The following is a 26,778-nucleotide window of genomic DNA, read 5'->3' on the forward strand; positions in this document are numbered from 1 at the left end:
CACTACACCAGTGGGCTCTTTTGAGGGCGGATTGTCTCAGACGGTCTATAGCTGATCTGCACTCTTAACTGTACCTGTCCATTAAAGACTTAACTGGCTGAGTGCCTGGCTAGTGCTTCTGGCGATCTGCCCTGAAATTTTGAATAAAGCCCTCGAGCATAAACTGTTTGTAAAGTATGAGCCAGTGTTTGCCCATAACAGAAAGCATCTTTAAAACTGATATGTTGTGTGTAGGAGGAAACGCAGGGACTCGTGGTGATTCCTCTGTGCTGAGATCTGTTTGAATTCATTTTGTATCAGCATTTAGAGACAGCAACAGACAGGCAGACAAATAATATAAAAACTAATTTTATGAAGTTCATTTCTTTTTCCCAGTAACAGAACTACAGTATTTTGTACAGCAGTATTGGCTCTGTAGTTTACCGTATTATTTAAAATGTAGTTTGTGTCCCTACAACCACATAATATTTTGACCTGGCGTTCACTGAGACCGTCTCGAGGGAATCGATGCGTGGCAAAGGGTGAAACAGGCACATATTGCTCTAAACGTCTTGAATTCATAAGCATTCTTGGGAACCTTCAGCAACAAACAAACAGGTGACTCTCTATGGCCACCTCGCTCCAGGTTTAACAGCAGCCATTAATTATTTGACTGCTTAATTTTGGAAGCGTATTTCATTATGCAAGGTTTGAACGGAGGGACTGAACCTCTGACCTGCGCTGATAGAGTGTGTGTACCCAATGTTTAGGCAGTCATAAATAGCCACTTATCTGCAGTACAACCTTTCGCGGTGATGACTTGGAGCGCAGCAAGAGTTGGACAGTAATTGTGTTCTCATTAAGGGTTCGTCTGTGCGATGTAATTATGGACCTCACTCAGGAAATAATACCAAGTGTTAATAGGTCAATAGACATCAAGTTGTTACTTCAGGTGTGAAGAAGAACATTTCTGGAGTTTAATAAGCGCTCCGTTTTGGCAGTGAGCTTTTGGAAAGTGCGGTGTTATCTTAGGGTAGAGATTTGATTAACGTCATGAATGATAGTGTTCAGTTTTTGTGATTTTAACTTGTTTGTTGAATCACTACGTAATGGCCTAAAATTTGTTGCAATTCAAAAAAGGCTGAATATTATATAGCCTCTCTGCCAGTTACAGCAAAATTGCAGAGGATATCAAAGGTTTATACACACACACACACACACACACACACGTTGGTTTCTGTGGTCTACATAGGCGTAATGGTTTTTATAATGCACTTTTCTATTGCTCTACACCAACCCCACACCTGCAGTTTTCTGTACCACCAACCTTTTGAATTACAGGGACATACTGTAAGGCAGTGTCCTCATAAACTATCTTCAAATTTTGTCATACTGTCACACTCATGTCATTATAGAAATGTTTGTCCCTTTAAACCACCAGTACACACACACAGACTATTATTATAATTATTAGTTTACTCTATATTGTACAGTCCATTACTTATTCGTTAATTCGTCTTTTAGCAAAACAATATATGCAAAGTATATTAGGTATTAATGTTTTTAGTGTTAATTTGTAAATGTTGCACTTTGTAATTACCCTTCAATTTAAAAAAAGAAAAAACAAGATTACCAAATAAGCCTTGTATAAGTAAATACGTATAATAAGTAAACTTGTTTTTTGAAGCAGGCCCCAGGTCTCAGCGAAATACTGTATTGTTTCTAAAACAAAACCCTCTTCCTAACAAGGCTGTCACTGCGATTAGCACCTTTTGTTTGGAGTTACGGTGTGTTCTCTGCTCATTAAGGAGAATTCATTGATTAGTATTCCTCCCCCCGTGGTTATAAATCATCCTCCCTCTTTGTTCTGCATGCTGGCATTTGCATCTTTGTAATCATGTAAATGTGCGTGTGGATCATGTCTATGTCATGCGGTTGGTCCCATCCGTGCTAATTTTTGTTTGTGTCGACTGTGGAGATGTCGATTTTTTTCAGCCCGCATCTTTTGATTCAGTCGATTCATGCTTTGATATTTACCAAATCGGACATATTTTAGAATTATTAATATATTTTGATTAACCTTTCTATATTTTCAGTTAATGTGCTTTTTATATACTTCTGTATAGGGTTTTTTTTCCCACCCACTTGTTTTAGTAATTGTATTACTTCAGTGAAAACTGTCGCTTTGGAAACTCTGTAAAATACATTGAAGTTTTTAATCTAATATGTATACTTTATTTTATTTCAGCTTTTTAAATGACCAGAATGAATAGTTAAACAGTTTTAGTTAACAACAACAACAATGTGCAGCGAAGCCAATATCTGTATCTAGAGATCATAAAGTTATTTGTATTATAATTATAGGGAAAAAGACAGTTTCAAAGCTAATTAAGTTCCCTTCAGTATTTTCAATATAGCAACTATGCCTTTTTATCATTTATAAACTTAAAGTTTTCTCATTTTTTAATGTTCAAGCCGAAGACTGGATTAACGGCTACTCGGTACAATTTTGGCATCAAATGAGTAAATTACGTTTTAAAATGTTTTTCCAAAGAGGAATACCATTTCACAATATTACTGTTTTTAATAAAACTTTAATCAAATCAGTGAATTCATTGGCGGCACTTTATGTGTTTTTAATCGATTATACATGTCTTTCTGATAAAGTGTTTGCCTTTCTTTTTTTTTCACATCCCATTGAAAAGCTGCGTAAATGTAATTGCATTTTTGTCAGAGTCAGATGCGGTGACGCATGGATTATGAAAAAGTCAAATCAATTACATGTCACACCGACCAGAGCCATGGCTTAGTAGTAGTTGCATGTCTTCTGACACGTTAAACCAAGGTGCTAATCCAGGCAGTATGAGTTCTCACTCAGCTCGGGTCATTTTATGATCCCGTTCCCCGTTTCCTATCCTCTCCCACTCACCTAGCAGCACGAGTGGCAAAAGACCAGAAAAAGAAATCCCACTCTTGCCTTTCGAGTGATGAATTGTGCTACGATCCACACCTGGCTAGAAAACAACTGATCAGCCCACTGTCCAATTACTTTTGGGTTGTGAATAAATGAGAGTGTAATTCCTACACGCTTCACGGTTTATGGATGTAAATGCAGTCAAATTAAAGCTGGCCGCAGGTGCACATTTTCAAATCAAGTGGATCACTGTCCTAACGCTGCCGTCGACTATGCAGAACAAGCGCATTCGTGCTGCATCGCTGTTTTCACAGTTATATGTATATGCGTGGCATAATCTCACACCGTTCTGCTGGCGTATGGTCGATACGCTAGTTTGGCGCACTTCTCAACCTCACACCTGTAACAGTATAGTAAGGTCTTTTGTTAAGTCTTTACGGCTTTATTCTTGTTCCATTGTATTTAAATCATCTGTCTGCCACCGTAGTCTCGCAGAGAATGGGATCTCACCTCATGAAAGCGAGCGGATGTGTTGGGGAGGGTTTTACACTGGGATTTGTGGCATGTTGTGAAAGCTCATAATAGATGTTCTTTAATATCCTTTCCTCAATTCTGTAGGAGATAGCGCTCGATTTAACAAGCCCCTGTCTCTGCACCGCCTTATCTGCAGGCAGCAAACATTTAATTTGAATTTGCCTCTTTTTGACATCCATTGGATGTAACAAGTCCTCCACAGTCAAGTGGCAAATCATCTTTTTCATGGCCGATACACAACAGGGCCCCAGGCAATCTAGGTGGCTTCCTGATATTTTAGTCAATTTTGGAGCTTGCAAACGTCAGTCAATGTGTTAAACGCTCCTCATTTAGAGAAGGTCAGCACGTCTTTGGCAGCAGAAACAGTCCCGGCTGTGTCTGTAGTCAAATATCTGGCAATTCATGTTTCATTCTGTGTTCTTCAACCATAAAAGTGTGTTATTTAATGCAAAACGAATGGGGCTTTGATACAGTAAATGGTAGTGACCTTTATCTTTACCCCGATAGGTTGTTTTACTAATGGACTTGAGAATGTAAAGCTCCCCTAAGAATAGGTTTCAATAAGAGTGATAAGAAAGGATATAAATGACATGCTGATAAGGAGCCTCGTATCTCATTTATGAGAATATATCATCTCCACAAATACAAGGCTGTAATCTAGTGCCGCCTCCGCTCAGGAACTGAGAAGCTATTAGAGCTGTTTACACTCTGTATTTCAGTTCATAATGCAAAGCCAGGCCTAAAAAGCCTACAGATTTCAGTGCATGCTGGTAGCTCAGTCGCATATAGGTGCTAAGAACGAACCTAAATAGCAGACTCCAGGTAATGACATTTTATAATGGAATGGTGTCCTGTTTCATTTATTTGAGCGGACGGGCTTGAATCGGTGAACTTTTCATATGCAGGAGGTCATGGGATGCTATGACACCAGTTTCAAGCATCTGTAATCACAGAAATGTGCAGCTCTAAGGCATGATGCCCCTGTGGTCTTCGCCATTTTAAACCAATTAGAGAGCGATGTTAGACTCCAGATGGAGTAGAAACATATTCAGTATGACTGTCCTCTTTATATGCTGTTGTGTGCATTAATGACACCATTTCCAAATTAGCACACAAACGTAAGCGATGCGTCAAGTAAAATCACAGGAATGGTACTAAACACTTTACAGCAAAGCTTCAGTTTTTAACATTGGTCTTCTTGATAATGATTATCATTTCAATGGGCATTATGAACTTACCATTTTAGTAAATAGATGCTGCAAAATATTAGTTTCTACTTTTAAAAATACATTTTATACTGTCGAATGCTTGAATCTGATTGGTTGATGAATGTTCTAAGGTGTGCAATTATTTTTAGGGAAACGTATTGAAATATAACTTCTGAACAATGCCATGATGTAGTGTAGGCAGACGTAAACATAGTATAAGTCTAATATAAAAATATGAGCAGAACAACTGACTCAGGTACATTAAATTATTATGAAATAATGCATACCTGTGGTGTAACTCCATATCATGGCCTTACGACCTTCAACGGCCGCCTTCAGTTATTAAATGTTTGCAATAGTAAGCAAGATCACAGTCATGTAGGTATTGAAACGAGCCAAAAAACTAAACTATACAGTTAATCTACAAGACTTATTTTTTCAAATAAGCTTGGTGAGCCATTGTTTAGAATATTTTACAAGAAATAAGAAGCATTTTCAGTTCTGCTTCTACTAAAGTGTTCTGTTGTGACACAGCAGTCAACATCTTTAGTCTTTGTGAAGGTCTAAACACTGGTCTAGAGGGAAAAACCATCATTACAGGTACTCAAATATTGTTTCCTGAAATGTTGTAAATGCAATTACAAAAGTACATTTTCTAATCCAGGAAGTACAGTTTAAAGCAGACATTTGAGGATGCGCTCGAAATGCACTCTCTCGCTCTGCTGTAGGTGGCCAAGAACATTTGGGCGAAAAAGAAGACATGGATTAAACAAAGAAAGGCTGTGACATACTTCTCATTTGGCTCTGGAGTCCAGAGCCGGAAAAGAATGGAGCTTCTATGGTTGTCTCGAGGACTTGCCAGGAAGGCTAGAGTGGTTGAGTGAACTTCCTGAGCCCACGAAAACTGGATGTTCCACTTCTTTTGTGTGTTTAGTGGCATTAGTACTCTGTCCTTTTCAAATTTAAATAAAGGACATCAAGCTGTGGCCAATCACTGATCTGTAAATGTCAGGTCCGCGGCGCTCGGATTGTGGTTCAGTATAACAGCCTTTCATCCTGATTTTCACTCAGATAATTTATGGTAATGATAATTTAGGAAAGCACATCCCACTGCTGCCGTGTTTATTATTCGCAGTATGACTGAAACTTCAGAACATCTTGTAAGCACTTAAACATTTTTTTTCTTTTGGCAGCCTGGGTATTATTGAAGACTGCCTCTAAAATGTTCACATGGACCTTGTATACAAATCGACGAAACCGTGAAGACTCTTGAGCAGCCTTGAGATTTGGCCTGGCCTCCATTTTAGATACTGGACTGAGATATTAATGCCTTCCCCAGTGTTATGTTTCCCTTAAAAATGTGTGTTTTCAGGCATGTCTACATTTCTGTCGGGCTCTTCTTATACTAGTAGGTACAGTGCAGCTCATTTGAACATCAAAGCTTTGCTACGAGCTGCATATTGTATTATAAAAACAAAAGATGTGAGTGATTTGATGAAAAAGTAATTGAATCACTCTTATGAGGTACGAATGTCTGGAGAAACATCTGTGAAACAAGTTGGCTATTAAATATGCAACGACATATTCAAAAATTCCTTTTGCATAAGATGGCAGTGCTTTAAAGAGAATTATCATAGCCTGAAGCTCATTCAAGTGCCGCCATTTAGCATGTGTGAATTTGATTGCAATGATCTCCATACTGCTTTTGTTCATAGCCAGTGTTGAGGTAAACTGAACCCTGAATAATATCTGCTTCAAACCCCCCTGACCTTCAAAGTTAAAGGTGAAGTCTGCCCTTATTTGATGTTAAAATAATTTCTCCGCACTATGTCATGTCATGCAATTGAGACATTTTTAAAAAAGTGTAAACGAGTTTAAATATACTACAAATATAAACAATGGTTCTAAAAATCATATTTTTTATCTAATATCCAGTCAGAGGCTTATTTCTCATATTCTATTCAGTAAAATGTAGCACTGAAATAGTTACATAAAAAGAACACTGTGAACTTTTTAAGACACTCACTCCAAAGTGTCAGACCCAATCACTCAATAATATTTTGTACAGACTTTCCAACATTGTGTGTGTGTATATATATATATATATATATATATATATATATATATATATATATATATATAGTATAATGAAAAAGTGAGGCAGGTCTTTTTGTTTTCAGTTATCATATTTCAGATTACGTAATTCGGTCACACTTTGTTGCAGTAGTGAAAAATATAATTTAATGACATGTACTTGCTAGGTTTAGTGTAAGGCACAATTTACTGTTATCATTGTATTAAAGACAATGCAACACATTTATTTTCAGCATGAAGTAATGTTCCTGCTGCCGTTTGCTCTTGCAGTGCCATGAGCCAGTCAGCATATCTAAGCTCTGAACTATAGTCAAATGATAGATGACAGCTGTTATTTTTCTTGTGGTGCCACAAGAGGACCAAAAAACACCACCTTTACTAGATTCTAGATGTATGCAGAAGATATCGTTTCTGTTGCATGTTTGTTGTAAAATCTGAGCCATTAAACAGAACAACGCCCCAGTGTCTTCATGCTGTATGTTGTGACATACGTGGTGGCTAAAAGAGATTTTAATTAAGGTAAATGGCAGATATTGGCACAGCAGTCTTGCCGCTAATCCTTTGGCAATGAGTTTCATTAGGCGCAGGTCACTGTATTAATCCCAGAGAAATGGCTGGAAACTCTTCAGCACACATGAAGTCAGGAGGGGATCACAGCGTGGCATTGACGTACTTACCTCCTTGTCAGTTATAAATAAAATCCTGTTAACAAGGCTCGGACTGTGAGCCGGAGGCTTGTTTTTCTCATCCTGGTCAGCAAATTGTAGCCCTAAGATAATTACATAAAAAGAACACTGTGGACTTTTGGAGACACTTGCTTCAAATTGTCATTCTTAATGTCATCACTTTTTACAATTTATTCGATTTAAAATGTAGGTACAATGTCAGATCTTTCATATTCTGATGTACATTTGAGTGTAGCTGATAGTGGCAGTTCATTGGATTTTGCTCAGAAGTGGAGGTTTTTACACAACACTAAAGCCAGAAAACTAGTATGTGTTTTAGCCATTCATTTACACCACAACAGCATTTTGGGGGCCTTTGAAATATATTTTTTTAAAAACAGCATTTTGTGTTCAGTCTATTTCTTCACAACTGTTAAACTTGCATTTTTCCATCCCGATCTCACAGCTATTTTTCGTGAAGCGGATAATGTTGTTGTGTGAATGTAGATTTAAGCGGACTAAATGATGTCAGCAGAGGAGAGGGAAAAAAAACAACCACCAACAACGAAAACATGCGGAAGTAATTTGTTCGCAATAAAACCTATAACATGTATTGTGAAAAAAAATTGTATGAATTTTCATTTCATGCTGACTTTAAATTGTTAGTATTCACTCAGGCTGAATTATTAAAACCAGTGCTTATTTTTTCATTTCAAAGTTACCAACCAACAGCAAACTTTTTTATTTTGTGATTACCAAAAATGTTTACGGAGACAGATAAGTAATTTCAGGACACGGCATGTGGCAAACACAAAACTTGTTTGGTGACGGATATGAGCTTGATAGAAGATCTTGCTTGTCAAACACACAGTAAGTATCATTCATTAATTAGAAAATGTGTTTGGGCCAGCAAATATAGTACATCGGGTGCTGGTGCAACGGTCACTTGTTGTCCATCAGGAAACTGAATGCAACGACTAGGAAAATGACTCGACTCGACACACACACAGTTGCAAGGTTTATTAGAGAATCAGGACTATAAAGGTATGCAGGATTCTACTAGTCTCTGAGCAAACCACACAACTAGTCCTTTTCTAAATGTAATACTATAGCCAACCTGGCTGCCATGGTTAGTGATACAGTAATATAATTAAAGAAATGGATTTTTAAATGCAAAAACTAGTGCATCAGGTCACCATATGTATAACTGGGAAGAAGAAAATTGTTTCAACATAAGTTATTCCTATTACTATGGGTCATGTTTCATTTTAAATAATAATAATAATAATAATAATAAAAAAAAAAAATATTAGGAAGGAAAGCAGCACCTCTGCCTCGATTAGGGCTGACACTACTATACCATAGATTATATTCTTTAATATCTCTGTGTATATACGGCCAGTCAGCGAGAATGAACACCACATGAATTGTACCGCAGCCTGCACTGTAAACGTTTCCTTCACCAGTTTGTTTGTTTCTCATTTACAGCGAAATTTGGTTCAAAGAGGATGGGTGGCCAAGCCCCCCCAACTCACAGACATTTACTGGGCACATACACACACGTCGCTGCATGGAACAAGATACAGCTCCAAGAAATTAAGCCGTAAACAAGGAGAGGAGAAGAAATCAAGAGAGGAGGAAGAGGAGGAGGAGTTTTGGGTATCTGTGGTGCGAAGTTAAAAGGAGTCCATGGCCTTGAATTCGCTGAGGGCTTGGACGGGTGAGATGTGTTTCTTCTGCGAGCCTCGCCTGACGCGGGTCTGGCACTCCTCCGGTTTCTCTCTCTTCACCAGGGGTTTCTTCTCCGGGGCCTTCATGCGCCAGGACACCACCGGGGAATTGACCGCCGCCGTGCCGTACACCTTCTGGTACTTGGTGGAAGCCACATAGGAGGCCTTGACTGTGAGGACCACGGCATTCATCAAGTTCTTGGCTGCCTGGATGAGGGATGTAGCACTGTCCAGCTAAAGCAGGGGGGAGGAGAACGTTCAAGTAAGTGTCTGTATGGAATCATAACGGTACACAGATGCACAGCAAACTATGCCAAGTTTTTGGACTAATTGAGCAAGGGTTTAACTCTCTGTCCAAGTATAATGGCCGTAATCAAATATTTGAAAAAAATAACGAAACAAAAAAACCCCACACAACAGTAAATACAGTGATTATTATAATCATTTTAAATAAGCGTCACATTATATCATTCTATTTCAGATCTATGCTGATCTGCTCATGAAAAAAAAAAATCAATCTTCAATGTTGCACACCGCTTTTGCTGCAGGTTTTGATCAATGGAAAATTCAAAGGAACCGCATTTATTTGAAATAGAGATGTTCTGTGAAATTGTAAGTGTATTTACTGTGACTTTAATTAATTTAATCATCACGTTTTACACAAAAGTCTAAATTATTCTCATTCTCAAGTAGAGCGATTTCAGTCAAACTAAAGCCATCAAGATTTAATTGGAGGCTGGTGAAATATGATATATGTAAAAATAAATAATAATACCAAATCGAAATATATACCTTATTTTCCTGCAACGCAATGAACACGCAGCTTCAAAGCATGTGTTAATTTAATATCTATCTATTTATCTGTCTGTCTACATTTATCTACCTCTCAGTACTTTGGAGCTTGTGTTACCATTTACCCATAATTGTGAACGTAAAATCATTGAAATACAGTAATCTAACTGTTCTTTTAAAGCATTTACACAACCTTTTAGGAAAGCCAACATCATTGGTTTAGTCTAAATCAAAACAAACATGATTTAAATATGTACGCCTTACCCCTGAGACAATGAGTTCTCCTCCCAGGTTCTGAACCTCAGCCTTGACCTTGCTGCAGATGTTGAGCTGGTGGCAGTAGAGGGCGATTCTCTGGAGGTATGCCAATAAGTCCTGCTTACAGGCGGAGTCCGGGCACTAAAAGAGATGGGAACACATAGCAGAGACTTGACCTTTACATAGTCACTGTGTAGAGCAAATATGAGGTGAGGAGGGTGAAGAGATGATGACTGAAGATGAAATTAGCTCCATCTTGAAGATGAGTCAGGGGTTCGTTTTCATCACATACTGGCTAAGTAGACTCATTCGTAAATCTCCTGCTATCATCACTATTGTTTATTTTGTTAATAGGAAAACTGTTCACACAAAAATAAAGCACTACAGTAAACAAGTAAAATGAAATGGAAAGTGCTTCTCATCCCTGAGGGTTCGAGGAAACGTTTAACAATGGACACCAGCCCATATTACAGTAAATTAAACTTATTTAATTTCCTTGAAATGTTTTGAAGCCGGTGGGGAGAGATGCATGGACTATTGTTTTTTTGTTTTTTTTAAATGACACAGCGATTGCTTATCTCATGAATATTAACTGGGCCATGATTATGTTACTGTGTAACCTTCCTGCAGTCACAAACTACTTAATATTCATAAGCCAGGACTTTAGAATTGGTAATGTGTACAGTATTTGTATTGAGATCAGAACAAATCTACTTGCCTTTATATCATTTAACTGCCTTGTACTGTTTTGATAAATCCTGAATTTGTTGGCCTATGCCCATTATCCAAATATATGTGGAATATAGATTTGCCAAACTTTTGCTAATAAGAAAATGCTTGGCTATTTTCATTCCATGTAGTGCATTTACACGTAAGGACGATCCCTATGCTATTTCCGACTCCCATTCACTTTCCATTTAAGGTTAAGACTTTTTGGAAAAATACTAATTTTGCACATACAGCACCTTGCATGCCAAGGCAAGATTACGGCTCTGACACCCTTCTAACACAGCGGTTAACTCAGTGACTTTGCATAAAGTAATAAGTCCTGTCAGAAGTTGTTAAATAGTTGGCTACAATTTTTTCTCCCTTAGCGTCACATGAACTTTGAGTGAAAAAGACTGATGAGACACATTTAATAACTGTTGAAGCTGCTTTATCTTTGACACGGCTGAGCAGCTGTAACGTCCTTAGCGTTTAGCGATCGAGTGTCTCTCTTCAGGAGGCAACCTCTCGCTGTGCTGGAGGATGGCAAGGGGGAAATGGAGAAATATAGAACCCTCTTGTCTAGCCTCCCGGGCCCAGCAGCTTTAGGTCTGCCATGTCAAGTGCAGCAGCTACAGAAGTCGTAAGAGTGTGTTTCTGAGGAAGCCTGACTGCTGTCACGGCCACACACACCACTGAGGATTTAAAAAAAAAAATGCTCTAAAATAAAAGATCTTTCAAATATTATTTTAAATATTAATATCAGCTGAACTGTAGTCGTGGTCACATTTTCTTTCCAGTTGCATCCGCGTTAGTCATTTTCACTGAAATACACGCACTTGTATGTACGTATTTGATGCATTACGTTTCTCCTTTTAAAGTCTGTTTTAACTTTTATATGATTAGTTGCAATTAGCATTGTTTTTGACAGCCACAGCTGTACAATATTCCACCATTTTACATTTAAATTACTGTGCACCGAAACAGACGAATCTGTAAATACAGTAAATGAAGCATAACCTATGATGCTATGCTTTTGTTTCGAAATTGTTTTGTCTTTTCCAGCACTGAGGAGCAGCATGATTATTGAGCACACTGTCCTGTTTTAGACGCCTACTCAGAGACTCTTTCTGAAACGATACAGTCCCTTGATGAGTCCTGAGAACCCCAGATGGCCATTAGATGTAAATACTGTGTTAGCGGGAAAAGGTTTGATAAGGGACAAGTCAAGCCTTCTGTTTAGACTACCCAGCAAGCCAAGCATAACATGTGGCAGTAGGGAGGATGGATTGCTGCTATGGGCGGAACACAATGGGCTGAAGGGAAGGGAGGGGTGTTCTGTTTTGGAAAGCAGGAACTGTCTGGCCGTCTCCGATGTACTCGTACACTCAGATTACATTCTGATCAGCAGTGCGATCAGGTTCCCTTCACACTTTTCCCTTTATCTAAGGGAAAAGAAATACGGCAAGAAAACAACAAAAAACAACATGAGGTCTGGCCAGTGGTGACACAGCAGGTTTCAGGCTTCTTCTGTCTTTTTGATCAGTCTCCTAGTGTTGATGACAACAAAAGGGCCACTGCTGTTGTGTAGCATAAAAAAAATTTAAGCGATACTAAAGCCGGGACACAGCAAGTCGACCGAGTCTAGTTGGGCCGATGGCGAGTGAAGGTGGGACTAGTTGGTTCGGTGTGTTCCACTCGTCAGCTCTCGTCGGGTTCATGCCGGCCTGATTCAGCATGTTGAATCGGGGTCGTCGAGCAAAGTGAGAAAGTTTCGCGAATGAGTCAGTGGCAGAGAATTACAGCGAAATTGATGAAAACGATTAAGTAAATGAATGTGGCACAAACAGAAGACCGTTCTAATGTTACATGATCTTACCCAAGCATTCCAATATGTGAATATTATTATGAAAACGTGAGCCGCTTACAATGAAGAAAGTTGTCAACGCTGATATTCAAAATGGCAAGCAAGCGCTGCTTTGTTTATGTTTCATTTATCTGTGTTTATCTCGTATGTCTTCGTTTTGGTTTCTGTTTGAATGATAAATATTTACGATTGATTGCTGCTGATACAGACAGCTAACTCATCTCATGCAGGCACAGAACGCGAGTTTTTAGCTTGCTGTCTGCTAGAGTTTGTGCAAACGCAGCAATTTTTATCTTATGCGTCCTGGCCTTTAGGGAAAAAAGGTAGGTTTTTGTAAGGTAAGAGTGGCTTATTAATTTAGAGCTGTCCTACAGAGTGCTACAGTGATGTCGTACCCTGGTCCCCAACAGCATTTTTCCAATCTCTGTACTTCTATTTAGCCATTTGTTAGCAGCTGGCTTTTTCAAAGTAAAAAAAAATAAAAAAATGTACATTTCTAACATATTTTCTGTTGTAGAATTAAAATAAAAGATAAAAAGACACAGATTTCTTGCGTTTATGTTAACCAGAATTATTACAATGCTAACACGTTTCTGGCTTTTTGCCTATAAAAATGTGTCATCCATGTAATTCTTTATGGGAGCAGAAGTTAATTAAGGAGGTGAAGTCAGGTGATTTATTGAGCCATAACTCTACCTGTGTGACTAAACCAAGCAGCAACAACATGCAGCCTGCTAGTCCACGTTTCTTTTTTTGTCTCCAATCTCATCTTGTTTCCTGTCATGTGCTCTCACGACATCCCTATTGCATACCAAAGATACAGTAGAAGTCTAAATGTGTCTGCACACAAAACAGTTGCACTGCTGGTTACCTGTGATCTCTTGGTAGTCCCTCACAATGGTCTGTCAGCTGAACAGCTACAAAGCTGACTTCATATCTGCTTTACCAGTCAGAGCTCAACAATTTGCCTTTGACTAAGACCACAAACAACTCTGCAACACCTTCAGCCCACGATACCAAGTTTATCTTCTTCCCAAACGGGCAGGGTGGTAGACAGGTTTGCTCCTTTCAAAGTTTTTCCTCATGTTTACCATTTGCCAAATTCAAAACAAAGCCTATCAAAATCTACCCCTATATGGATATGAGCAAATAAAACTATAACTTGGAAAAAAGTGTTTAATATTTATTAAAACATGAAAGTGCACTACATACTGAATGAACGAAGATGGTGCACGGTATAGTAGCTGTTGTCAAAACGTACCAGCATTCATGACACATACTTCCAGCTTTTCTTTTCTTTACAAGGATAACAGTTGATTAACTGTTAAAAAGTGTCAGTCAGCAGGTTCTGAAGATGATGCTCATCTAATAATAAATTCTACACCTCATAGGAGCTCATTATATTAAACACAGCCCAGGGCTTTGATCTCATATCCTCAAAGAGATGGATAAAGGGAGACAAATGGGGGAAAAAAGGGTATTCTGACCTGGTCAGCCACAGCACGGGCCAGTTTGTCCATTCTGGATCCGGCCTCTGCGATTTTCTTTGCGGCATTGATCACATCAGAGGAATTCTTCAGAGGGCCTTTGCCTCTGCAGTAACACAAAAAAACAGATTGTTACTCTATTAGCTGATTCCTCAAAACGGGCAGAACGCAGACTGCACAGAATGCAAGCAATCCCCTAACATATGCTGGTAAATCCCCAATCACAAAAAAATAACGCAGCTACATTCTCAAAAAAATGGGGCATAACACTTTCAATTGGTACCTCTTAAAGTTGCATATTAGTGTCACTTCAGGTTGATACTAGAGTCCTCAAGATTCATGTTATCATGTTACCAGCGTTCTTATTGTTGACACGTGGATGGATATACCTGGTAAAGTCAGTCATCTCCATCATGATCATACACATCTGCTTGGCCAGCACAATGATGTCGTTTCCGTTGTCATCCCACTTGGCTACCTCTGCGTCCAGCTTGCTCTTTTCCTGTCTGAAACTCTCCACCTGTTCAGCAATCTTGGCCTTCTCTTCCTGAGGCAGCTGAGCCATTATAGCCTATTGGGGGAAGGGGGAAGTGTTTGACACAAGATAAAAATCAATTAGACACCTCACAATAGTTTTTTTTTCTTCTGCAACACATGCCCTTGTTTCTGGTTAAAAGTTTAAAAAGAAAGTACCCTCCATTTATGTTGACTTTGTTTAACCCCACTGAAATGCCTTTGTATAAGGTTTTGAAACTTAACACTTAATCATAAGACCTTCTGAAACCCCATGACATCTTATGCTCATAAAGAGAAAATCCATCCTCTTTTCTTTCCCCCTCTCCTTGTCAAGGAATAAATTCTCACTCCGTAGCGATTCTGAGCTAGTCCGAAAGGGCATTAATCTCTTTGCAAGGTCACAGGCACCGTTAAGGCGCAGTATTATTTGTGAGATAAATGTATAATTACCTCACTTCTTACACCAGTCAATGAATTATGCATTTGTTCAACATTCTGTCTGAGTGGACAGACGAACCGGACCAAAGCAGGGGATTCTGGATGCCATTAAGTGCGTGATTACTGAGAAAGATGGCTTATGCAAAAGTTAGCACCACACAAGTCAGAATTTGTAGTTTGACAAGTCAGAGATGAGCTTTTCCGCAGTTTTGTCTGAATTTAGTGTAGATACGCCATCATAGCCAAAGGATGTCATAACATAAGAGCTAATTAAGAGCCAGCTGCTCATTTAAGATTTGTAGCTTTTTGCTTGTTTATTTAACAAGCAATTACACACTAAAAAGAAAAGAAGTCCTCGGAGAAAATGTGATTAAAAGATGAAAATGATTTCTTTTTCAGATAGCATGCTCTCCTGGGCATTTCAAATGGAGGGCTGATGCAATGGTGGTTGTGTCCGAAAAAATTTAAGGATAAGCATTTTTTGCTTAAATGTATCCTTCACTGTCTTTGATATACCTACATAACTGTGATGGCATCTCAAAAAATAGTTCAAGGGATTATATTGTAAATGAAAGCTTTCTTGTTTATGATTAAAGCTGATTTAAAGTTCATTTTTAAAATCTTGTCTCTTTTTTTGCTTAGAAGTGATTAACGCACTGTTCTACCACCTGTGCATCTAATCAGAAACATACCCATCCCAAGAGCCAATCAGCTCTTTACATGCCTTTGAAGCAGCCAATCAGCATTAATGAGCTGCTACATGTTTAATCCCAACTCCTCCGGTCCTAAAAATGGATGTGATGTATGGAAAGAAGGTAAATAGAAGGGAGAGAGCCCATTTCCTCTTGCTTTGCTCAGAATTCACTTATCCCAAATCTCTCTGGCTCCTAACCGATAACAAGAGAGGGTGCAGGCAGCTTAATGCTCCAACAAATCCTTCCCCATACGCACCGGTGCCGATTCATTCAACACACTCGTATTGTGTGCTGAACGTTTGCGTGTGTACGTGTGTGCGCTTCTGGATTAGAAATCCCTCAGAAAAGCTTTTTAATTTTTCTCATTTGAAATAAAGTGGCCTAGATACCAGAGTTCAATTTTATGGCTGACCTATCAGCACTGTTATCCTATCATGGAGCTAAGAGATAGAGCAGTGCTGTCTGAAAGTGTGAGTCAGTGAACAAATGGATGCTCTTATTTCTCTCTTATGAGAACTCGAAATCCATAAAACTTAAAGTCACAGACTATATCAATACAACAGTAGTGACACGCATATTTGATTTGCAAAAACACATTCACTCAATGTTACATTCAGCATCCACACATAAGACGCCACTTGAACTCCACTGAACCGAGTTTACTACTGAGCAAAATGTTTTTCCACGGTCATTTTTTTGTCAATTTGTTGCTCTTCTAAAGAAATGACCCTGTTTTTCTTCTTCACAGCAGCATTTCTTTTAGCCCGGTCTTTTTTTTTTTTTTTATACAAATGATCATTTCCTCTCATTCATGGAAGATAATTTCTTCTCAAGAGTAATTGGTATCAAACAGGGTTATGGTGTGTATTTGTGTGTGAAAGTCAGCGGTGCTCCAAGGCTACATACTGATATCCTTGTAATGTCTCATAAGCGGCCCACTGTGCACTATTCACACATACACTAATGTGGATTAAGCTTCGAACCCCAGTGAGCTTTGCCGTCAAACGCCGGCTGACACAGGCACACTAAAGGGGTGACACTGCCAGAAGTCTCATTTGCAATCATCTTTTAACTACTATAGTCTCTGCAAAGAGTTTATTAAACTAGGACCAAAATAATTATTGTATGAAGATTTTTCTGCTAGAAATGGGAGCACGCTCCCCTGCTTTGATAAATATTGAAGCTTAACATCTAGGAATTGTTTCAAAACCTACATTAAATGGAATCTTAGAAGTGACTTAGCATTCTACAGGCAACTTGTGATTAATTTGATGTGCAATGTAGACTTGAAGAATCCCTATTTATTTATACCAGATTGTCCACCAAGCTTTGTATTTAATGGTCCATAATTTTATTTAATTTTTTTTCTGAGTGTGTAAGACACCTGAAATTGCCCCTGCATGGTAATTTCAATCATTTCCAACAAAGCCTTATTTTCACAGTTATAGTAACAGTACAGAAAGTTTTTATTTAACAGCTACAAAAAAAAAAACATATGAAGATGACAGACATCAGCAGTTAGAAGCAATGCAACAGAACTGGTGTAAAGTGTGATCATCACAGGAAGTATATTTTATAGCTTGTAACTGCAGTGTTGCGTATTGAAGGAAGAAAATCAACAAAAACATTTACACCACCATTTGTAGCAGAGGCTAAATAATGTTTCGTTGTCGAAAAGCGAGAGATGCATTGTTGTGTGCATGCACTTGAGTGACTGGTACTCTTGTTATTCTAAGACTGGGTGTAATTTAATAGCAGACACGCTCAGTGAAGTGATAAGTGTTTTGTATTGTAAGAGTAAACCTGCTGGAAAAGACAGCAGGAACAGGAGATGTTGTTCATGTGTCATGTAGGAGTCACTCACCCTTGCACTCTGCCCAGCAATCAATTGGTCATCTTCTGTCTGGACACTGGTGCGGCTACGAGCGTCATAGTCTTCCTGCTCAAAGTCAGAGTCATCTTCCAACTCTTCTGGAGTCTGACCAAAAAAAAAAAAAAACACCATTCTTGTCAAACCATCATACCATTATGGTTTTTCCTTTTTAAATAAAAAAAAAAACCAAAAAAACGCATTTTATACGTACAGGATTTGTGATGACAGAGCAAATACAGTGAAGGATTTATTTTTGAATGGGATAAATCTCCCAATTCTCCTAAATTTAATTTTTTACTTTAACTTTCAGTTTCAAAACTGGTCTGAAGAGACATTAACTAGTGGGTTTCTGGTCTCAACAACTTTTTTGCCTCGTTTAAACTATACATCTATATTTTAAATGTACTCTACTAGAGTGGAGATGTTTTTTTGTCCTAGTGCTCCAGTTTGTTGACAATTTAGGACACAATATTCGACAGACGTCACTACACAGCTGTGCACTACCACACAATGAGGGATGAAGGACCTCTGATCGAACATAAAGAGGTGTCAACCATTAAACCAGTCAAATCTCAATAAATAATTCATTTGTTCCACAGTTTGAGTTACAACTGACTTGCATCATTGTTCTTCAATTCCCTTTTGGCTTTCTTGAGAGTAATATAAAAAGAAGTTCCCTCTTAAAGTGGGATCAAACAATATTTGAAGGGGGAAAGGCCTCTAGGTTTTTCGGAGTTTAGATGTGATCTGTTTTCTTGTATTCTGCCTACCAGTAGTTTCAACATCAGTCCCACTAACTGACTAATGAGCAAATTGAAGACAAAGAAAAGACTGTATCTTGACAGCCGCCACTGTTTCAGCCACTTTGAGCAGGAGTGGCACTAACTATTGATTGAGATATACTATTGATTCAATCAGCTAAGTAAGTTGTCGCAAACTGGCAGTCTTCTTTGTTACGTCTTATAATGAAGGTCCCAATGGATAGAGATTTCACTCTGACATAGAAGTAGGAGAATACATTTGTGCACAAACCCATCTTGGTTTGATTAAAAGGATACAATCCTTGAAAAATAACTGTGGTATTTTCATTTTACTTCTACTCTTGGAGCTGTGCTATTTTTTTCAAACAACCACCTTTTCTAGACAGCTGAAAGCATACCCACTCTGTATGATCTATCTTTGGGATTATTTTTGGGGTGGTTCAGAGAATCAATATAATAAGTAAAACTAAGCAGGATCTCTATTTACAATTATCACTCTGTTCCAAACCATCTCCAAACTTAGCTTGATGTTATTTACTGATAACACACTATTCGATATTGCCCGAATTGCTTGATGTTCTCACGGAGGCAGTATGCATCTTAGAAAATGTATTTTTGTAGGTAAAGGCATAAAAGAGCTCTCTAACATATTCTTATTGTATCCCATCTAAATAATACCATTTTGCATTAATTCATAATTTAGTGCATCCGCTTGATTTTTCCATGCAAGTTTTCAAGGAAACCACCAATGTTACAAAATTAGTTTCAGGGGTGTCAAATTTATAAAATTTTTTTACTATAATTAAAGAATTAAAGTTTTTTTGTTTTTAATATTATTATTATTTTTTTATATTTATTTTGTATTTCATATACCATATATCCACAGATCCCCTGAAATATGCCTGCGTACCTCTCAGCTGAGAACCCTGGCTATGTATGATAGGGTCATAACCCACAACAATATTTTCAATTGAAATGTGCTCAGTATGTTGTTTTTGTTATTTATCACACAAACCACTAGGCACAGAAAAAGCCCAGCTTGTGAATAGCAAGAACCTCGTGCCATTATCTAACTTGTACGATACTCACTCTTATCATAAGGACTGCTTTCCTGATGTCACGCGCCGTCGTAAACGAGGCGAGAGGCGTCGATGAACTCGTTCTCTTCGAATGGCTGCGGGGGGCTGGTGCTAAGAGCCTCGATGGCGACCTCAACCTGCTCTGCAAAGCGCGGCATCACTGGTGGAAAAACAAGAAAATAGACAATCGAATTCAATGAGAGGCTGAGGAAAAAAGCAAAAACAGAAAGACAGATGCACAGAAAAAAACAACCCCAAAAAAACGGATTACATGCATCCCTCAAAAGCCAGCCTTCCCCTCAGGTGTCAACATATCAGAGAAAAGACATGGCGAGAGGTAAGAAAAATGGAGAATATGTGATCTTAAGAAGCTAAGTGTTGAAATTCAGGCAGGCACATCTATTTCTGCCGTCTCCTCCCTGTCAGTCAGGCCTGAGGACATCAGCAGGAGAGGAAGACGAGAAAATGTCACCCTGAAAATATGTGGAAGGGGCACCCTACGTTTGCCAATTAACCACTTCACCTTGCTGGGAACACATGGCCATCAGTGAGCCGAGGCATCGCGATACTACATCACCCCAAGCGGGAAGACAAAAAAAATAAAATAAAATTATCCTCTTGCTCTCTACCCTCCTTCAATTCTCTTGTTCCTCAGTAATGGGCACTAAATGCTTGCTGCAATAAGGGATTGTTTGACGAAGACAAGAGCCAAGTATGAGCCATGTTGACAGACATTGATTGAGTGCAGATAGAGGGCTGGGAAAGGTTTGCTAACGTGACATTTGTTTGATATGTTTTTATGATGAGCTGTATTTCAGTGTTACACTAAACAAATGTGTTTGGATGACTTACCCTTGGTGTGACCATTTCGACAAAATACTTACAGCTAATGCTGTGACAGAGAATGGAGACTTTTAAGTAAATTTAATTTCTGTGAAATGTCAATATAAAATGTTAATTGAATTTTACAGGGCTCAGACTACCTAATTATGAATAGTAAGCTTTAAACTTTGATTACTCGAGTAAATAATAGGGTTAATGATTTAATGTCTCCAGTTGGAGTGTACTATCCACTGTTTCACGCACCACCTCCGGACCTGAATGACCTGCCTGCATACTTGAGTCGAGGAAGTGGGGAATATCAAAAGTGAAGAAAAAATCTTGCGTTTCCATGGCAATGTTACTGGTGAAGGGAGACCGTATTGTGATCTAACCCCGACATCGAGTCATGCTCATATCTACGCCCGGGACCACTTGGTGGATGATGAAAAAAAAAAAAAGAAGATGGGCACAGTAAAAAGCCTCGTATTAAACCCTTGAGCAAGCTCCAAAGCGATGCTCTTAAAATATTCAACAAATGTATCAAGGAGGGGAATGTCTCTAGATTTTTAAAAGCAGAGAACTAGGATATTATGACCCAAGATACACTTTTCCGTGGGGAAGGTGCATCTTATGAGGACACTCTTGTGACAGGAAAATTCTAGAGTGTTGTCTTCAGCCATCAAACCAAATCAAAGCCTGGAGAGCCATTCACAATAATAGTGGATGCAGATCTCCAGGAAAAGATCGAGCTGGTGATTTTTCATGATGGTTTTGATTACAGGCATCTGACTTGAGTTTGACTTTAAAAGGCGACCACTATGGGATCCTCTCTGACAGCCATTTTGCCTATTTGCCTTCCTAAATGGACAAGTTCAGATTTGAAATTCAAATGAACACATAAAAAATACAAAATTATGCAAAACATTCAAAAAGGTGCAGTAAAGGCTCTTTATTTGATTTCCTTTCTTCTTTCTAACCCCATCTTGCTTTAACACATATTTAATTCATTTTAATCCACTTATTGGAGAGGCGTAAAATGAGCTTTGGGGAATTTTACTGTGACTTTTAAATAGAAATATTTAAATGTTCTTCAAGCCATTAATGAGTAAAGTTGCTGCTAGTGAGGAGCAAATTTAACTCAGACCAGTGAGAAATGATGAAAGGAGCTAATAAAAACCATGTTGGAAGGGATTATTTTCTTAAAGTGTTTAACTCCAGATAAAGCAAGCAGTCAAATCTGTTCTATGAGCCTTCAAATGGTGTTTTGGCGAAAGTGTTTTGCGATATCGCACAGTGCTGAGGTGAATTACATGTAACATGCTCAAACTGGCTTTTTCAGTTTGAGAGGCTGAGGTCAGACCAGCCTAATGGGCTCAAAATGAAATACTTGAAAACGCAATGAGACATTCCTAATGCTAATAGGTCTTACAAAACACAAGTAATTCGAAATGGAGAACAGATTCCTTTGAGAACAGTGAGGTCACTTGTACTTTGGTTTCATTTACATTTTGGTCCTTAGGCTGTAGAATTAGTTAGCACTGCCCTTTCTTCAGGATCTGCATTTTTCTCCTTTCTCTTTTTCAAAAACAAACTGCCTTTATTGCAGTAGGCAGGCATAATTCTGTTATCCTCATTGGCTTTGCATGCGCTGCCTCCCTTGTCTCTCTTTGCAGACTCTTGGGTCGTGACATGCTGAGGAAAAAGATTTTGTGGGGTCATCTGGCTGTATGAAATCATTGCTGCTTTTGGTACCTGAGCAAACATGGCCTTCAACCTGTCAGTGAAACGCTATATTTGCCATAAAAATCATGTGCGAGTCTGTGTATGTGTGTTATAGGGAGGGCAGTGATTAGGTGGCCATATTTCATCTCTGCATGGTCACCCTTTGGCATAAGCCCTACTCACTCTGCCATACTCTATGACAGTATTGCTACTGCTGCCTTCTACTTGGCACTATTACATCAGCCATATTTCTCATTTTTAATCTACTGGGGGCCTGAGCATAACCTTAATGATGGGGTAATTTTTCCCGCATGAAGATTAGTTTGGATCGGGAAGAGGATGGAAAGGATAAAGAGAGAGGGGAAAGTCATCACAGCTTTGCTATTAGACTATTGATTTTCAAGCTCAAGGACATGATTCGAGATTCGTGAGCACTGTGTGCTGAAGGTCCTTTAGCAACGTATCTTTATAGAGCTTTGGACTAGCTGGACGTTTGTTCTATTTGCACTGCTTTTGGGGAAAAAAACAGGCAAAGTTTAGTATGTTCTAATTAGGCTAAAAGATGTCTGTCTGCTGATAAGGAACTAATCCAAAAAGTTGAAAAAATTGATAGGAGCCTGTCAGACACTTTTAAAGGAAATAGAGCTGCAAGTTTTTACCAACTTTTAAAAGTGATATGATTTGAAAAAAATACAGACCAGTACCTACAGTTTTACTCTAATTGCACACTAGAACATTGTGACCATGTACATTTTCTCCATTATTCAATTGATGATGCCACTACGTTGAGCGGCAAACATCTTAATTAAACAGAAAACAGGCTCAGATGCTATTTACTTCTAATATGCTAATTCACTAAGCCCCCACCCCATTGCTACGTCTGGCCTAAAACTGCAAACTTTGAAAAATTCATTGACATTTCGAGTGCCAAGTTGTGTGCAATAATGAAAGGTCTAGAAGAATCAATGCTGCAATGCTTTATGGTTCAATTCCATTTATGCGGTGGCACCATGGCTGTCAACTTAAATTCACGGGGCATGGGACAAAATTTTTATGGGTGGCCCTCCCTCCCCTGGGCCTATATGCTATATGATAGACGAAGCCAGTGGGCCCCAGTTGCACCCTTCCCTGACGACAGCCCTGGGTGGCACCAACATCCCAAAACAAAGACAGAAACGGAAAAAGTGAAATCAAATGAAAAGTACCACCTCATCGAAGAGAATACAGACAAGATGAGAGCCAGTCTGGGCGTCTAGCCCTTTCACAATTCAATTATCACTCTCAATCGAGCATGCAGATATTTCTCTTGGTTTTGCTGAAGCAACTAGCAGAAGAGTTTCTCATTCAAGCTGAGCGAGCATTAACTGTTTAACTTGTGATTTCCAGTTAAGAGTGGACTGACTTACACACACACACACACACACACAATATTTTTATTGGCGGTAATGAAATGCTAGTGTTTGGTCCTCATTAAGTCTCTAAAAGCAGAGGAAACACAGGGTAAATTAAACGTAATGCCTTATACTTTTCAGCAGATAAGTGACATGGAGTACATGTGACTCATCGTGCGGCAATGTAACACAGATGGTGGTATCAGCCCTCCATGGGTGGATTAATAGAGGAACGATTTGAATGATACGATGCACAAAAAAAGAGGATTCACTAAAAATAAATTGCACTGACAGTGCGGTAAGAATAATGCAAATCAGGATGCAATGCAAAGGCACCAACTCAATCTTAACTGAATGCGGCTCAATTTCTGACCATATGGGTCTGAGTGTAAAGTGATTACTGGATAAGGTCTAACCACCAGACCACTCATTATTCACATCGATCTGACCTAATGCTATTTGTGACAGGAATATCTAAATGCTTGATTTAAATATTTTAGTAATGCAAAAGAACAACAAAATGATGAGAAGAACCAGGGAAGTTCCATTTGGACACATTACAAATCCATTTATGCCTTCATTTGTTAATATGTCACAAATATTCATTGTTTTTTTGTGCTTACCTGTCAGACTAGATAATTTTAAAGGAACAAAAATATTGCAGTCTCAATGCTGAAAGCAGGACTGCTATTTTCTTCCTCTCATATTCCTCTCGCTCTTCTAAACAAAGCCAGCTGTCAAAATAGTCTAATGTAATGTTTTAGACACAACAAGGGAGGCAGGACAAAGCGCTGCCGCCAGAATAATATTTTGAGTGCTCATTTTCCAGCCACCCTGCATTTGTTGATTCCGAACAATCGTCGAAGCGCATTTAGACGGAACAACTACATCAAAAAGTGTCAGGCGAGATGTTTCTCACACATTAACACCTAAGATAGCAGGCTTTTTTTGCTTCTTGTCAGATATTGCGTCTTGAAAGCACCGGAAAAGCTATGCACAAATCTCTGCATTACTTGGTATGTTTTGGCCCTCGGCCTTGTCTGTCAGTGTCTAAATTGCTGCCTCCTGAAAGCTGGCACTAGACTGTCAAAGGTGGAGGGGTTGGGGGAAAACAGATGAAAAATGAATGAGCAAAGGATGAGTGCCAGAGGAGGGAACAGGTGGTATCTCCGGCCTCACCATCTTTGCTCGTCTGTCTACCCCTCTCTCCTCTAACTTCCTTCTTCCAAGAGCTTCCTGATCTCCTCTGTCCATCTGGCCCCATCTCTACCATGAGTTCATGCCTTAGTGAGCATGAGACAAGATCAGGACCCAGGTGTGCGTGTGATGTTTGTTCTCACCGGTCTCAGAGAGGAGCTTGATGGACTCAAGGACACGCTCGGTGTAGACGCCAGGTTCGTAGTTCTCCATCTCAGCATTAATAATGTGCACTACACGAGCGGCTCGGCCCCGGATCGCACCTGCTGTTCTGTCCAGCGTGTCCACATCCCCCTCCTGCAGGGCTATCACACACTTATTCACATCCTCCAGGATGTGGTTCTCTGTGGAGATAAGAGATGAAATGGTAAGGAAACATATTCGAGTCCAAAATAAATTTACTAGTATAAAAAAGTAGCAAGGTACTTTACAACTGACCCCATCTTCAACATTGTTCTGGAACAGGGGTGTCACAGCTGCAGCTCTGCAGAGTTTAGTTCCAACAAACCTGCCCTTCTAGTTTTCAAATAGGCCTGAAGGACTTGATTAGATGGTGTTTACTTGGAGTTGGAGCTAAACTCTGAATGGATGCGGCCAACAGCTTTCAAAATGCATCTTTAGGGTATTTGTTAATCTTTTATTCTGGTAAGATCCTTCTTTAAGTAGCTTAGAATTTTATTTTTAATCTTCTTGTTTCTTTTTGGCAACAGGTCAAATGTTTAAAAGTTCTGGTATATCTGCATTATAACTATAAAATATGTGCACCCTTTACACTTTAATTTCCTTTTCCATGTTCAATGGATTAATGGTGCCCTTGCTTTTTCAAAACACTCTGTTTACAACTATACTGTGAATGAAATGACATACAATAGATTTTTTTATTTTTCATTTTTTTGCAAGCAGGATACAAAAAACAAACAAACAAAAAAACTATTTCTCTGAATGTTCCAAAAGCACATGCAGGTCTCAACTATAAGAATGGCCCAAGGCCAATGTGAAAGCATTTCAGACCAGCTGACAGATTTGTCACGTGACATACTAACCCATTGCTGCATTGTAAATACATACTGCATTGACTAATAATACTACACATATGTATTTTCATGTAAATTTAAATTTCTAAACTAAACTGAAGGCATGTGGTTGCCTCATATACTCTTTATAGAACCATTTTAAACAGGCTTCAGTTCTAGGTGGAAGATGGGCTAGGCATTCAAAAAAAAAGTATGCCCACGTGTCAGCTATTCAGATATTTTTTTTTCTGAGGCATACAATAATATGTTGCTAAAATATTATATTTCTTTTGTGTCCAGTGAAAATGTTGGCAGGGCAAGTGCTAATCTCAAATACTGGCCCGGCCAGGCCAGCATTTCGAGAATAATAATAATAATAATAAAAAAAAAAACAAAACAAAAAAAATCCTTATTGTTGAGTCCTGACATGTTTTATTCACAGGTTTGCAGGAGAATATTTCCAAACTGGAATGCACTACACCAGTTTCTGGACAACAGGCGGTGGGCTGCATACCAATATTGCCTCCTGCTTCATTTTATGAAGCCCACATAGACCTGTCAGATATACAAAAGATCTGGCCCACAACATCCAGGATTCCATTCATTCAATTGCTGTGTTTTTAGTACTGACTTATTATAATCTCTGCCTTGAAATCCCTGGATATAGTACGAGTACACAGTATTAATTCTAATAGTTTTTGTGCAAGATCCAGATAGAATATACTATACTTCAGCCAGCAAAATATGTCAAAAAAAGAAGTGGATGAAGAGGAGAGCCAGGTTTTTCAGAGGTGGGAGTTGAGACAGAAGAATTGTGAGATGACTAGATGCAACACTTAAGTTAAACATGATTATCTTGTTTTTTAGCAAAAATGGGTGAAATATTAGATTAAACCTCTCCATACATACTATTCTATTCATATTATATTGTATATACTATGTGTGTGTATATATATATATATATATATATATATATATATATATATATATATATATATATATATATATATATATATATATATATATATATATATATAT

The 26,778-nt window shown here is 38.6% G+C and overlaps 1 protein-coding gene across 1 annotated transcript in view; it reads right to left on the reverse strand.

Moving 5' to 3' along the window:
* Positions 1-8,399: 8,399 nt before the first annotated feature.
* ctnna2 (catenin (cadherin-associated protein), alpha 2) overlaps positions 8,400-26,778 on the reverse strand; it is a 336,397-nt gene continuing 318,018 nt past the window's right edge. Inside the window, 8 exon segments of the mRNA XM_043243368.1 lie at positions 8,400-9,358; positions 10,181-10,315; positions 14,234-14,339; positions 14,623-14,804; positions 17,747-17,860; positions 19,606-19,639; positions 19,641-19,755; positions 24,871-25,071. Coding sequence (XP_043099303.1) covers positions 9,071-9,358; positions 10,181-10,315; positions 14,234-14,339; positions 14,623-14,804; positions 17,747-17,860; positions 19,606-19,639; positions 19,641-19,755; positions 24,871-25,071 — 1,175 coding nt within the window. The 3' untranslated portion in view covers positions 8,400-9,070.

Source organism: Puntigrus tetrazona, chromosome 1 (genome assembly GCF_018831695.1).
Source record: "Puntigrus tetrazona isolate hp1 chromosome 1, ASM1883169v1, whole genome shotgun sequence".
Lineage (NCBI taxonomy): Eukaryota > Metazoa > Chordata > Actinopteri > Cypriniformes > Cyprinidae > Puntigrus > Puntigrus tetrazona.